This window comes from Lissotriton vulgaris, unplaced genomic scaffold (genome assembly GCF_964263255.1).
Source record: "Lissotriton vulgaris unplaced genomic scaffold, aLisVul1.2 SCAFFOLD_613, whole genome shotgun sequence".
Classification (NCBI taxonomy): domain Eukaryota; kingdom Metazoa; phylum Chordata; class Amphibia; order Caudata; family Salamandridae; genus Lissotriton; species Lissotriton vulgaris.
This window is the reverse complement of record NW_028248661.1, coordinates 339,493-353,873: the sequence shown is the minus strand read 5'-3', so window position 1 is coordinate 353,873 and position 14,381 is coordinate 339,493. Positions and strand designations below refer to the sequence as shown.

The 14,381-nt window shown below is 45.9% G+C and overlaps 1 protein-coding gene across 1 annotated transcript in view; it reads left to right on the top strand.

Moving 5' to 3' along the window:
• Nucleotides 1-10,600, top strand: part of LOC147663869 (embryonic protein UVS.2-like) — a 157,074-nt gene extending 146,474 nt beyond the window's left edge. Inside the window, exons 15-17 of the mRNA XM_086950139.1 lie at nucleotides 2,142-2,260; nucleotides 9,598-9,837; nucleotides 10,592-10,600. Of these exons, the coding sequence (XP_086806265.1) occupies nucleotides 2,142-2,260; nucleotides 9,598-9,837; nucleotides 10,592-10,600 (368 nt within the window). The remainder of the gene's footprint in view (nucleotides 1-2,141; nucleotides 2,261-9,597; nucleotides 9,838-10,591) is intronic.
• Nucleotides 10,601-14,381: the final 3,781 nt, after the last annotated feature.

Sequence of the window (14,381 nt, the reverse complement as noted above, 5' to 3'; positions counted from 1 at the left end):
TTTAAGCACAGTGCCCTCCATGCCCATTCTCTGTTTAAGAATTTTGAGAAGGGTGTTGTGATTGACGGTGTCGAAGGCTGCAGAAAGGTCAAGGAGAATTAGAACACAGGACCCCCCCTGAGTCGAGGATCCTCAGGGCGTCATCAACCACTTGCAGTAGGGCTGTTTCAGTGCTGCAGTTTTGAATGAAGCCAGACTGGAAATTGTCAAGAAGATCATTGTCCTTAATATGACGAGAGAGTTGTTTCGCTACACATCTTTCTGTAATCTTCGCAAGAAAGGGTAAGTTAGTGATGGGGCGGAAGTTGTTGAGGTCAGACGCATCAGCAGTTGGTTTTTTAAGAAGTGGGGTGACCTGCCCAGTTTTGAAGGAGACAGGAAGGGAGCCTTGATAGAGGGAGAGGTTGACCAGAGTGGTCCAGTAGGAGAGGGAAAGGGTATAAAAGTCAATGGCAATGGCACTGGGGATGGGGTCCAGATGATGGTTGGAGGGCTTTGTTTCACGGATGCACTTGAGAAGGGCATCTGCAGATATGGGGTTAAAGTTTTGCCAAATGGCTAAGTATTTGCACTCCTCTATACTGTATACAATTTTGGCAACGTCTTGTTCCTTTGAAAACAGTTGTTTCATCTTGTGGTTTTGGATGTTTCAAGAGTTCTTTCAAATTTTTAACAAATAACGCACTGCGATGCAATTTTATCACTAGATCTTAGTGATTCGGCGAGTTAAACTCCACTCTAAGATGGTGCCCGGCACTGGTAATATTTAGTCCGTTTTTAGTGTTTGAGAACAGAGACTGGTATAAACACAGGAAACTACATCGAAGATACCGTCCCGGGATCTTTGGCGTCCGTGAGAGAAGTCGAGCAAACATTTATATACGGTATGTTACTAATTGAATAGCACTGCGCTATCGATGGGCTGTTTACCACGTTTCAGTACACTGTAGACTAACGGCCGCAATATGTTCGTGTCTGTTTTTTTACAGATACACGTAGATCATCGTTTCAGGTAGGACCCTTTACAATGGAAGTTGAAGTGGCGACTTTGTATTGACTAATGAGAGTATTAACGACATCTCGCATGTTTCCTTTAATATTATCAATAGGTTCCCGTACCAGTTAGCGTCACATACAGGTAGGCATGCAAGTTCATTGCATAGTATTCGTTCACAAAGTTGCCGAAGTATTCAGAGGTATGGTTTTAACCTATTATACCTATGGTCTTTATTGCAGCAATAGTTTCAGCAAACAGCACTTCTAGGTAAGACACAAACGTTGACAGTGTTCAAACTCACTATGGAATTGTGAGAATACACATAACATACAGATATCTTTCCACTTTTTGTAGGGAGACATCGCAGATACCATCCGTAATAAGGTATGAGTAAATCATCAGGACACATACACCTAATCAGCTACCATGGGCTCATGAATAATACACACATTCGGGCGTGTTAAATGTCAATGCTGATTGATTGTGACATGAATTAAGGAAAACAATGTTATGTACAAATGTAAATGTATATGTAATTTACAGTTTTGAGATGATCATGATGAATTAATGATTCACAGTGCATAATATGAATTATGGTGAAAACTTAGACAATTAAAAAGTATGAATGCTGATGGTATTAAGAATTGATTTGAATTTCGAAACAGAATAGGTGTGGGAAAACACCGAGTGAACAGTGCTTAATTGGACTATCCCTCAGGCTAGTCTTAACTACAGTTGAATCCGGGAGAGACAACCCTTACAATCATAGCACCAACCCATAAGTAGGTTCAGTTTTACTAAAAAGAGAGTGCTCCTCACGCACCCCACGTTCTTTTTCTAGACCTGCTCCCTTGACATAAACTCTATTATTCACATTTCTGACAGAAACATTTTACTCTCTGACTGGGACCCCAAGACATTTCGCAGCTGGTTCCCAGATGAGCACTAATATCTTCAATTACTTGCCATGGACCACTATTTTGGGGACATGTGAGCAGAGGCAGAAACAGTAAGCAGGGGCCTCAGACAGAATCCTACTCCTGGCTCCGTTTTGGCCCTATTTTGTGCATGTGGACATTATACACTTGTGACCAGCACTCAATAATGCAGTTTACTTAAGATGTTTTTTTTTTCTGTTTGACAGTAAACTGTGGCGGCATATTCACCAGCTCTGCTGGCACCGTCTCATCTCCCTACTCTCCTAACAATTACCGTGCCAACACGGACTGCGGCTTCTACCTCCTCGCTCCAGCTGAATACCAGGTAAGTGCCGGAGCTACGCATTGTCACTCAGGTACTGAAATACTTTTAGGACCTGGAATCATTAAGAACCCTCAAGACTGTCTGCCAGAGAGGGTGTTACGGCATCATGATATTTCAAACAGGGACATCAGGGCAAAGTTAAAGCAAACTGGCCGAGCCTGCCATTCCACCCAGATGATCACATTTCACTTCTGGTTGATGAAGGTGTCTAGGCGCTGACCAGTATATAGAAAAACTAAAAAGTCCCCTACTGGTGGTAAATTGATGATAAACCAGCACAGAGATATATACTTCTTCTTCCTTATCTCACACTGCCACCCTGCTAGCAGGACAGTGATGGCAAATAAGGGCAAGCACATACTTCTTCTTCCTTATCTCACACTGTCCCCTACTGGTAGGACAGTGATGGTAAATAAGGGCCAATGCACACTTCTTCTTTAGTCATACTACCCACTGCTGGGGCATACTTTTCCTTCCTTGTTCCACACCACCTCTTCCTGGCAGGACAGTGATGGCAAATAAGGTTTAGAGCATATGTTTCCTTCTTTACCTCACACTGCCCCCTACTGGCAGGACAGTGGTGGTTAAGACCGGCTACCACATTGGTTTTTTCTTATGGCACACTGCCTCCTGCTGGCATGATCAAGGTACTCTTTAAGGACTAACACATACTTCTTATTTACACCCTGCAGGTCTCATTGATATTCACATCTTTTGCCGTTGAATCACATCTAGAATGTGCCTAGGACTAATTGTCTATTTTCGATGGTGCCCAGACCGCCTCCCTGCGGATCCAGGCTAATCCCACCAGTGACCTCCACCGGGAGCTCCCTTCTACTCCAGGTCCACAGTGATGATTCATGGAACATGAAGGGATTTCAGGCCACCTACACCTTTGGGAAGTTTATATGAGCTAAAGTGCCCACTGGCTCTTCACCACTGAGGCTCAGCAGGGATGTGTTTGTTCTTATCTTAGAAGAAGAGTCAGAGGCCTGTGTTGCACCAAAGCATGTGCTCTTGATAAATGTGATTGGAGTTATCCTGTACCCTCTGGATACTGAGCCTGCTTAGAGATATCTAATTCTGTCAATAAAGCATGTACCAAGAAATCGAAAAGACACCTGTTAACCACAGAGATTGAAAATTGCCTTTCTTGGATGAAGATTCACTTGAAGATATTTATACAAACTCTACGTGGAATGGATGTAAGGGTGTGACCCTCGTGCATTGGAAGGTGGAACCACTCAAATTTCACTCAATACTCAAACAAAGTTCCAACTCTGGTACCTTACATTGTATAAGTCCTACCCAGGCTTTCAGTACCAAAGTGAAACAGCAAGCCAGAACATCTACAAAGCAATGTACATCTGACACACTTCCCCCAAAGCAAGAATCCCCCACCAAGAGTCCAATGTGTCGAGTATTATACTTCTACTGTGTGCACCTCCACCACTCCCGCTGTTTCCAGAAAGCAGTCACCAAGACCAATGTTAAATTAATCGCAAATGTGGATTGCATCACCATTTCCAAAATCCAAAGTGATTAAGTCCATCCAATGTTTGTATCACAAAATGTCATTATTCTTTACTTAAAGATTTTAGTTAAAACAGCCAAACAGCCAACGGGATTCATCCAACTTCCATGGAGTTCCTCAGGGCTGTAGAACATACAAAGCATTTAGTGTATAATACAAAAAATAAAATATTGGCAATAATACATAAAAATACAACAACGGTTAAGAACGAAAAATACCACATAAAAAATTATTGTAAGAGACACATAAAAATATTCCCATAAACATTCACACATAAAAAAGTTCACATATAAACAATTTACATATAAAAGGCAATATAATCCACATTTTTAAAGTGCAAACAATCACCCGTAAGGGTCTCCAGGCTCCGTCTGGAAGATTAAGAAAGCTATTGCCCATAGTCACATGGCGCTGGGCTAATCTGATCCCCAGATTCCAGGGTCAGTCGCCCTAGCGGCGGCGCCACATCTCTCCCAAGGACAGTCTCGGCACGCGACCAACCAATAAGAAATATTTTTGCACAGTTAAGTGACATATTAACATGGTACAAAGATAGGTAAGAGAGAAACAAAGGATACAAAGAAATATTTTTATTTTTTTTATTTTTTTTATTTCAGACTCAGATGCCCTGTGAGTATAGAAAGCCCAGAATAAGAATGTTTAGCAAGATACATCCTCTAAGGCAAAAGGTTCCCAAAAGTGAACGATGACAAAAAGACATACCGTAATATATAGGTATGTTGTTCAATGGTCGATGATATTTAGAACAACACTGTAAGGTCCCTGTACCACAGTTAGTATCTTTTGTTAGAACTAATCCCTCCTGTATGCAGAGTAAGTTCTAGTATTACTCGGCTCCTGTGCTACAATGTAGAGTAACAAGATAATTGAGGTTAAAAACCCCTCGTCCAGACTGTAAGCCCCCCAGGTATCTGGGAGGGGCTTTAAAATGTTTATTTAAAGCATGCTCTTAAATCAATACCCCCAGAAAAGCGCGAGTTGCAACCGCCCCCCCCCTCCCTCTGTGTAACATTGCCCCATATGGTTCGCGATGAGGTCCTAGATATGGGTCCATAGCCGTATCAATGGGGGACTACCCCAGTGGAAGACCCCACCCCACCACCCCACCCCCCGATGCCGAGTGTAGGCAACTGCGTCAGCAGAGCATCCAGTCCTGACAAGCGTCACGCAACAGGTGTGACGCTCACGCATTTCAGTGCGGTGATCCGCATCACCGCACTGAAATGCATTGTCACGCATTTTCCACCTGTGCCAGGGCGCTCCTGTGCCCGGGCTTTCAGCCTCTCTCTGCTGTTCTGACTGATTTGCATATAGCCATGTCTGAACTGGGGTGGCAGAGTGGGCTAAAGAACGGTGATGGATTAAACCCAGATCTTTTGACTGGGTGTGAGTGTTTGATTGATTCAGATGCTCCGTCCATCACCACCCCCTTTTGTACCGCTTTTGGCCGCCATAAGTGTGGCAGGGTATGCTCAGACATGAGTCTCTTGCTCACTTTGCCACTAGATTCAAGCAAGCCGGGCTGAAGATGGCAGGAATGCCAGAAACCGCTCCTCGGAAGCTTGTTTCCGGTCCAGGGAAGACATGGCTTGGCAGTTCGGGCTGGACTGTTCCCATGAGGCACAGGGTCAGACTGATTTGCATATAGCCATGTCTGAACTGGGGTGGCAGAGTGGGTTAAAGAACGGTGATGGATTAAACCCAGATCTTTTGACTGGTTGTGAGTGTTTGATTGATTTAGATGCTCCGTCCATCACCACCCCTTTTGTACCGCTGAGAGAGGGGCTGCTCAGCCCGGGCCGAGTGCCTAAACAGTTAATCGGACTGCTGCAGCTCTCAGCTCTGTAGTGGCTGAGAGCGGTGCGCTACAATGTATCAGTCTCCGCCAGCCTGGAGCTGCCTGCTGTCCGACTCCTGTTGCCCTGGAAACTAGAATGCGTAAGAATGGTGCAAAGCGCGCGGCTACTCACTCCCCATCTGCAGGGTGGCCAGGCTGCCCTCTAGGAGTCGATTATTAGTGCAGCTCAGAGCTGTCAATCACCGTGTAGCGCACCAGGGAGCCTGGATTAAATCCGGATGTGCCGGCCTCGGTAGTGCCGTCACATCCGGAGGAACAGGAAGAAGTGCAGAAGTGGCGGGGGCATTAGAGAGTGCCGGCTGCAGACGCTGTCTCTCTCAGCCATGGCCCCCCGCCGCGGCCGCCTGCGCCCGGTCCCGCTAAAACACTGCAGCTGTGGCAGGCTGCAGCCAGCTGCACCTTGTCACCTACTGGCAGCTCAGCTGAGCCCGCGAGTCAGTCTCTGGCCACCAGGAGACTGTGAGCGCGGCCGCGCTGGGCCCCGGTACCCGGCCAGCGGCGGCCGAGGAGTGCAGTCCGTCATGGGCGCGTCGACTGGAGTGGACAGAGCTGAGCAGCCTCCTGGATGAAGACAGGCACCACTGGCAGAGTGTCAGAGAGTCAGGGCCAGTGCACATCGTGGGCCGCCGGGTCATCATAGGCATCCGCAGGCAGCACCAGGTCGTCACTTCGCTAACAAGTAAGTGTCAGTCACTGTCAGTGTCCACGCTGCGCACGCGAAGCCGGCCGGTGTCACTAGGTTTTAATTATGTTATGCGTCACGCCAACAGTTACCCCGGGGTGTCAGAGCGCTTCTCAATAGGAACAGACAGTACTGATACATGAGGAGAAAATATTTATGAGACAACAAATTACAAAAAAACAAACGTTAAGTTACATGAGGCAAAAGTGACAATTGTGAGAAAACAAAATACAAGAGATAGCAAACGGTGCATTACAGGATGAAAAAGTGGCATATGTACAAGTTATAAAGCGTACAAAGTAACAAGTAGAGCCTATAATGCTGCAATAAATGGCAGACGCTCAAACCACAAGAACAAACGTTACGTAGGCAATGGTGGCACTGGTGCAAGTGTCTTAAGCAAACAATTTGTAGGAGGTAGCAACCAGTGTGTTAGAAGAGAAAAGAGACACTCCGCAACTTAGGAGCTCAGAGCTGTTAACTTCTTATTGTAGCCGCTTGCCTATGATGACTCAGACTCTTCGAGGCCCAGGGCAGGGGTCCCCATCTTGTTGCTAAGCAGTGACACCTGTTTTGACTTTATTCGGGCTCCTCTGCTCACACATCCTGGGGCATGGACGGTCTCAGACACCACATGAGAGAGGCCTTGGGGTCAAGCAATAGCCCGGCCGCATGATCATTTAAAGGGAGGAGGAGAGGCCCTACCTGCCCACACCAGGACAACGCAGATGGCCAGCCAGGCAGGTACGCTTTCGGTTCAGCCTGCCCAGCCTCTCTCACATCCTGTTTAAGCTGGTGGGTCAACTCCCACCACATGAGAGAGAGGCCCTGAAGTGATGATGCATGACCATGCTCCAACTGCAGCATCATTAGGAAGGAGGAGCCAGAGGTCTTACCTATTCCTTACAGTACAGTCATGTTACAGGAGGGAGCACTAGGGTTAATGCCCTTCAATTTCTGGTGCTCTGCAACAGTTTCAAGAACTTCTTGGAGATTCTTGTTGCTCATATGGCTCTAATTTCTAATATTTAGAAGTTTCCCTCATCTTCATTGGATGATTTTAGCTCGCGAGAAAGTGTCACTCATAGTTGTTGCAATGTCACTCATAATTTCACTGAAATTATGAAAATGTCACACATGGCAATCTGAAACCTTGTCAGCTATGATGCAATGACGTGAGGTCGGTGCGGGCACGCCCGGCGGTCGCGCGGCAAGCTCTGTAGCTTTGGAACTGCCACAGGCCCTGCGACACGCTTCTCCGGTGATGCGACGGCGACCTTGCGGCGGCGACACGCTTTTTCGGTGATGCGTCGGGTAACAGCTTTGACAAAGGCAAGCTTCTCTGGTGATGCGGCGGCCACCTCTGTGGCGGCAACACGCTTCACCGGCGATGCGATGGCAACAATTGCGACTGAGACACGCTTCTCTCGATGCGTCGCGCTTCCAGCTCCCAGCGACACTCAGCCTTCTGCAGACAGAATTCCTAGCAAGGAAACTTTGAGGGGAGCTGAAGGTGAAGTCTTTTGTCTCTGAGACTTCAGCAGGAGGCAAGCACAAGTTCAAGCCTTTGGAGGGATGTATGACGTTACAACGCAGGCTATTACAACGCCTGCCTTTACAACGCGGTTTTTACATCGCATACCTTTACAACGCATAGCGCTTAGAGGTGCTGGATAGTGAAAAGTTTAATTTTCTAATCCAACTCCAGTCCCCGTGGACACTAGGGAAGGTGTTGGATAGAAAATTAAACTTATTCCCTATCCTAGAGCACCCCCCAGCGCAATGCGTTGTAATGGTTTGCGTTGTAATGACCGCGTTGTAACGGTAGTGCGTTGTAAAAGTTTCGTTGTAAAGGGTGTTTACCCTTTGGAGTAATATTCTGAAAGACGATGAAAGTTCTGTAAAAGTTCCTACTCCTTTCCTTGGCAATAAAGAAACCACTGCACGCCCACCCACCAAACAGCACACTGGCAGAGGGGCAGTCCAAACTCATGCAGCTTCCTTGGTTCTTCGACTTGGCAAAAGGTTTGTCTTGTTCCCAGAAGTTATCTAAAGTTCTAGGGTCTGGTTCCCAATATTTATACTACTTTTCTCTTTGTTCTCTGAAGGCAGAGAGGCCTTTGCCTAGTCCAAACCAGTTCTGGTCATTCCTGGAGCACTTTGTTTACAGGACTCCTTCTCTTCCTTTGACAGTGCAGGCCAGGGACATCAGACACACCACAGGAGGTGGAGCCAGCATTGTGGAGGGAAGGCACAGCCCTATTCAGGTCCCAGGTGCAACTCCTCCTACCCATGCAGGTCTCTCTATTCAGCACTGTGCTGACTCACCCTCTCTCCTGGAAACCCCCAGCATCTGTCACTGAAACTCCAGACAAGGAATACACAACCTAGCAGAGGCAGGCTTGGATAGTAAGGCAAGAAAATACCTACTTTCTAAAAGTGGTATTTTCAAACACAGAATGTTAAAACTAACTTTACTAAAAGATGTATTTTATCATTCCGAGTTCAGGCATACTAAACTCAAATTGCTACCATGTTCCCTGAATTAGTTAGGATTATAAGATGTAATAATCAAACTGCCCATTCTAGCCTATGGAGAACAGGTAGCCTTGCAATAGCGAACAACAAAAATGGCTGTAATTCACTATTAGGAGATGCCACACACACCAGGGCATGTCCTACCTTATCCTTACAATGCACCCTGCCATTGGGCCTACCATAGGGGGTCTGATATGAAGAAAAGGGAAGGTTTAGGGACTGGCAAGAGGGTGCATTTGTCAAGTCAGCATGGAGGTACTAAGAGAGATACTTTATTGTGCATGGTTATTTAAAACCTTTACAATATAGGAGAAAGGAAATTCAGTTAATAAAACATGAGTCAAATTTAAGCGCGTTAAAACGAAGGTTCCATCCATAAAACAAAAAACAAAAATACGTGGTGAGATAGCAGCAACACAATTAAAATAAGCTTAACATCATGTTAAATGGCCTGTTTATCATAAAAAGTTAAGCAATAGATTCTTCCTCAATGCCGGCCAAGGAGAAATATAATAAAGTGCCAGTGTGCAAGAGAGAATGGTTAAATTATTATAACAGTTCGGGATGTCCCTGTTGTATAGTCAGTGATAATCGATGTAAGGGAGAGTCATGGTGTCGCGCTAAAGGTTGGTCTTCAGGGGTACCGTAGGGCTCATCCTTTAGTCCTTTTACGGTACTACTAGATTTTGTTCGTTTCCTTCAAGGTTTTGAAGCGGGCCTCAGCTGTTTCAAGGAATTTTACCATTCAGCAACTCAGTTGGATATCATCTTCTTTGAAGGAGGCGAGCACTGCTTGCCTGCAGGTCCGTATCTTACGGATGTTAAAAAGTGGTCGCAAGAAGACGCTTCGTTCTTGGATGAGTTTGCTACAGATAGTGATCAAATGGACTGTGTTTTCCTTGCAAGTCGGCATGTTGTTGGTAGGTGTGGCCGTAACCATGGAGGTAAGTGGGCCGCTGACGGCAGTAGCCCTAGGCGAAATTTCAGGAACTTCACTTTTATTTTTTTAGTAAAGCCTATCTGCAGATAGGTTTGAGGCGAGGGCATGGTATACGATTGAACTATAAGCCAGCTGTGAGCCCGCTCTGATAGGGCGGCTTTGTCCTGCAGCAGTGATTCCTTCCGGACTGTCTTTTTGACCACCTTTTTGAAGACCCCAAAGTTGCTGTAAGCCAAGGTCCTCGATGGCGGCCTCCAAATACCGCCTTGCCGGACAGGTTTCTTTATTTTGAAGGTCCTTCCACAGGAGAGCATTTAGGGTTTTCGGGTCTCCCCTGCTTACTTTATGCCAGGTTTTTATGTAGTCTCCCTTGCGTGCCAGCTCTTCTTTTTGTAACCCGAATTCTAATCTGATTTGGGCAGGCGATGTATACCTTGGAAGGCCGAAGATCATACCTTTGCTACCGTTCTGTCTACTAAAGAAGCGTCCCTCCCTCTCATAGATTCGCTGCCGTAAGTGATGGCTGGGATTAACTTTGCCTGTATCACCTTTATAAGAGGAAGTAAGCTTGGGCCAGAAACCGTGTTTTTTTAAGTTTCTAAGTGCCGCCGCAATGGTTAACCCTCTCCTTTTTATGGCTTCACATTGCGGCGTGAAATTGCCTTTGCGGTCTATGATGACCCCCAGATATCGATATTTGCCGACCATTTTTAGCTTTCTTTATGACAAGAGCCAGTTTCGTGTTGCTTTCTTTTTAGAAAGGTTAATGCACATAAATTTAGATTTTTCACGGTTGATGGTAAGCCTGTTAGCAGCGGAATATCTTGAGGTAATGTCCAGCAGCCGCTGGAGGCCAACAGGGGTCCGGCTGATGAGTAACAAGTCATCTGCATTGAATAAATTTGATATCTGTGAGCCCCCTAGCTTTGGTGTGTGCGAGTTGCATTCATTCAACAATGTAGATAGCTCTCCCATAAAAAGATTAAAAAGTATTGGGGCAAGTACACAGCCCTGTATTACTCCTGTGTTTATTGGAAAATTTTCCTTGTTAGGTAATCGCCCGTGACCAGCCTAACTTGCACCCATGTCTCGCTGTGTAGGAGGATTAGTTGGTTTAAAAGCAACAGGGGAATGTTCAGCTTGTGTAACTTTTCCCACAGATGGTTTCTCTTGACATGATCGAAAGCTGAGCTATAGTCAATATAGCACAGGTAGAGTGGATGGTTCGCTTCTAGGGCTGCATTAATTAATAAAGAAAGTGCTAGGATATTAGTAGAGGTACCCATACCATTGCAAAAACCTGTTTGATTGTATGGGATTGCTGAAACATCAGCTGCCCAAGATGACAGTTCCTCTAGAAGCAGACCCGCAAAATATTTTGCCTCATTGTCGAGCAGGGCCACTAGCCGGTAATTTTTTGGATCGTTTTGGTCTCCCTTTTTGAAGATAGGTGAAATAATGGCTCCCCTCCATGATGATGGAATTAATGATGTCTGCAGAATCTTGTCGAACATTGGTTTGAGTGCATCGGCCCAGTAATCCGGATCTTGCTTGAACAGTTTGGGGGGAATCCAATTTGGTCCCGGGGCCCCCTCGCGTCTTCCCTTTGAGATTCTGTCACAGATCAGTGCACACTTAATTACAAATGTCTGATCTAGCTGCTGAGGGTCGTAGCGTTCACTGCAGAGCGTTAGTCGATCCTCGGTGTCTTTTGTGAGTTTAGACATTCCTTGGATGTTATTGTCAGTACAATTGAAGTGCGTGCTAAGAAAGGTTATCCAGTCATCTTCTGGGACATGAGAATTAATGCCTTGACTCCGCATCATGGACAAATTGTTGATCTTTCGCCAAAATTGGGTGCTGTTGTTAGATTTGGGGTTGTGTAAAAGTTTGGCCCACAGGGACTCTTCTGCTTCTCGCTTAAGTTGCCAGACCAGCCTCCTGCGGTTGCTCTTTAGCAACCACAGTTCTTCCTTGGCAGCAGGGTCTGTCCTTACCCTTCGTAACTTTTGGCCGATGAGAGTTTTTAGATGAACATTGTTTATGAAAGTGTGATTATGATACCGCGTTTGGTTCACAGCATTGCCCCCTCCTTCAAGCTGGTTTTTCCTCTGTGTTTTTCCCATATTATTGCGTAATGTTTCTGCAAATTTCTCCCAGCTGACAATTAGGTCTGTTGTTTCATTTTGGGCTTCGCCAAGTACTTGCTTGGCGTAGAGCAGGAGACCCGGATGATCATCTGTTCTACAATTTAACCGCCTATCGTTTGCTGTGTAAACTAGTTCATGCCCAATGGCGCATGCTGGTTTTAGTATTGTAAAGGCCTCTAGTGTCACTTCTTGTGGTAAGTGATCACTAAAGTCTAATGAACCGATGTGGAAATCAGTTGTCGATTGAAACAGATTACCAGAGAGGAAGGTAAAATCAATTGTTGAACTGGTCGTTGTACTATGGAATGTTGCCACTTGGGGACGATCCCCTGGGTATCTCCCATTAAGTGCTCGAAGACCTAGTTCTTCAAGTGTCGCTAGAAGTCGCTGCTCTGATTTAATGCTTCTTCCTCCTGAAGAGTTATCTTGAGAGTATTTTTCCGATGCAAATGGGTCCTCATCGGTGCTGACTCCTGTGGCCGAATTGCTGAGCATGTTGTGATTAAAGTCGCCACTGATAATCAGACTGTTTGTATTCTCTGCGGTTAATAGCTTTATGAGCTCTTCTTTCAATTGCTGGGCTCCTTGCTTCTTGCCTTGGGGATGTAGATAAAGGTTTATTAGAATTATCTCCTCTATCTTTCCCTGTTCTCGAATGGAGATTCATAGTACTTGCATTGCGTTCGGAGAGTCTAGTTTGTATGGTAGCGGCTGCGGCACTACTGTACACATGCTTCTTAATGAACTGTATGTAACAAGGCCTCCTTTTTTGTGGCCAAATCTTGCGGACTGAATTGGAGAGATGAAACCAGGGTAAAGCCTGGGAGTGGTGAAGGAGAGTGTGACCAAGTTTCTTGAAATGCTATGAGGTCGAAGCTTTGCATGTAAAGTTTTAGTTCCGTGTCCATAAGCTTATCCCCAAGGCCATTGATGTTCCAGGAGCAGAATTTGGGGTTTTTAAAAGATTTCCCAGTAAGGGACTTGTTTTGTCAGTGTTTTTCCAACTTGTTGTTTAAGGTCCTGGACAACCATGTCCAGTCTAGGTTAGTTGCCTCTTTCACAGCGTATTGCTTTCTAAAGCCTTGTTCTTTTCGTTCTAAACTGTCAAGGGCGTTGCTGCGAGCCCCTCGCAGTACAAAGAGCGACTGAGGGTCCTGGTTGGCCCGGTTTTGTGTGTTCCGTTGTAGGAAGTCACATGCCAAAGGATCTGGGTATCTAGGTTTTACAAATGGGCGAAGATTTATGCCCCAGCTAATGAGCTTCGCTTATTCATTGAGCACTCTTTCAGCCAACTCCGTTGTGGCCCATACTGTTTTGGTAACTTCCACCCCTGGATGTTCCAGTGACACTGTGAATTCCACTGACTCCAGATCATTGGTGGATATGTTTGTTAAGCTGTCAATAGAGTTTAGCAAGCGTAGTATGTTGCCCCTATTTAGGATGTCAAAAGCACCCCTTGATGTGTATTCCGGGATTAATAAAATTGTGGGGTTACCTAAATGCACCTTTTTCCTGTAAGGGCCGCTCTGTGAGGTTGTTGGGATGGTCTCGACCCTGGTGGGTTCCTCTGCTGGCATTCTCTGGTCAGGGGCCTTTGATTCATCTGCTCCTATTGAAACCTGGTTTGCGGAACTTTCTATTAATGTGGCCTCTGGGGGGTGGTCTGATTGTGCCCCAATGCCTACATTGCGGGGAGGTTTTTTATTTCTTGTGGGGCTCAAGTTGATAATATTTTTTTCTCCACGTTCGTTCGAACCCTCGTTGGCGTTAGATTTTATGACTTTTGCCCTACTCCTCAGGGCAGGGCCGTCTACTTTTTTGGAGTCGCCATGTTGGAAATATTTATTTTCCGATTCTTTTTCCTTTGGATCGTGTACCACTGATCCTGGTTGGGGAAGGGGCATGAGTCCAGATCTGTGTCTGTTTCGCAGCTCATTAGGGCCAACTTGTCAAGCATTGGGTCTGGAAACAAAACGCTGGCTTGGTTGTTCTTGACTTTACCTTCAGCCGGGGTGTTTAGCTTTTGCTTGCGGCCCTTCCTTCTTTCTTTTCTGCCCTGCTTTAGGGGCGCCCATGTTCCCGTGGGTCATCCTTTTAGGGGGTTCCCGTGTAGCTACTGGGTCACTATTTGTTGGCGATAGGTGATCTTCTTCCCTGGGATGTCCGTTTGCTCTTGATAGTGTTGTATGCTCCTTTTCCCTTGCCCGCTGTTCTTTTTGTACTTGGGGTAGGAGCCCCTCAGTTAATGTCAGAATTCCCTTGTTGTTTGTTTGCTGTGCACTGTTTTTCCTCTCAAGTTGTCCAGTTGATGAACTGTTTTTTACAGCCTCCCTGATGCCTGAGAGGAGGTTATCCATTGCTGCAGGGAGTGTAGCCAACTTGTCCACGATTGCTATGC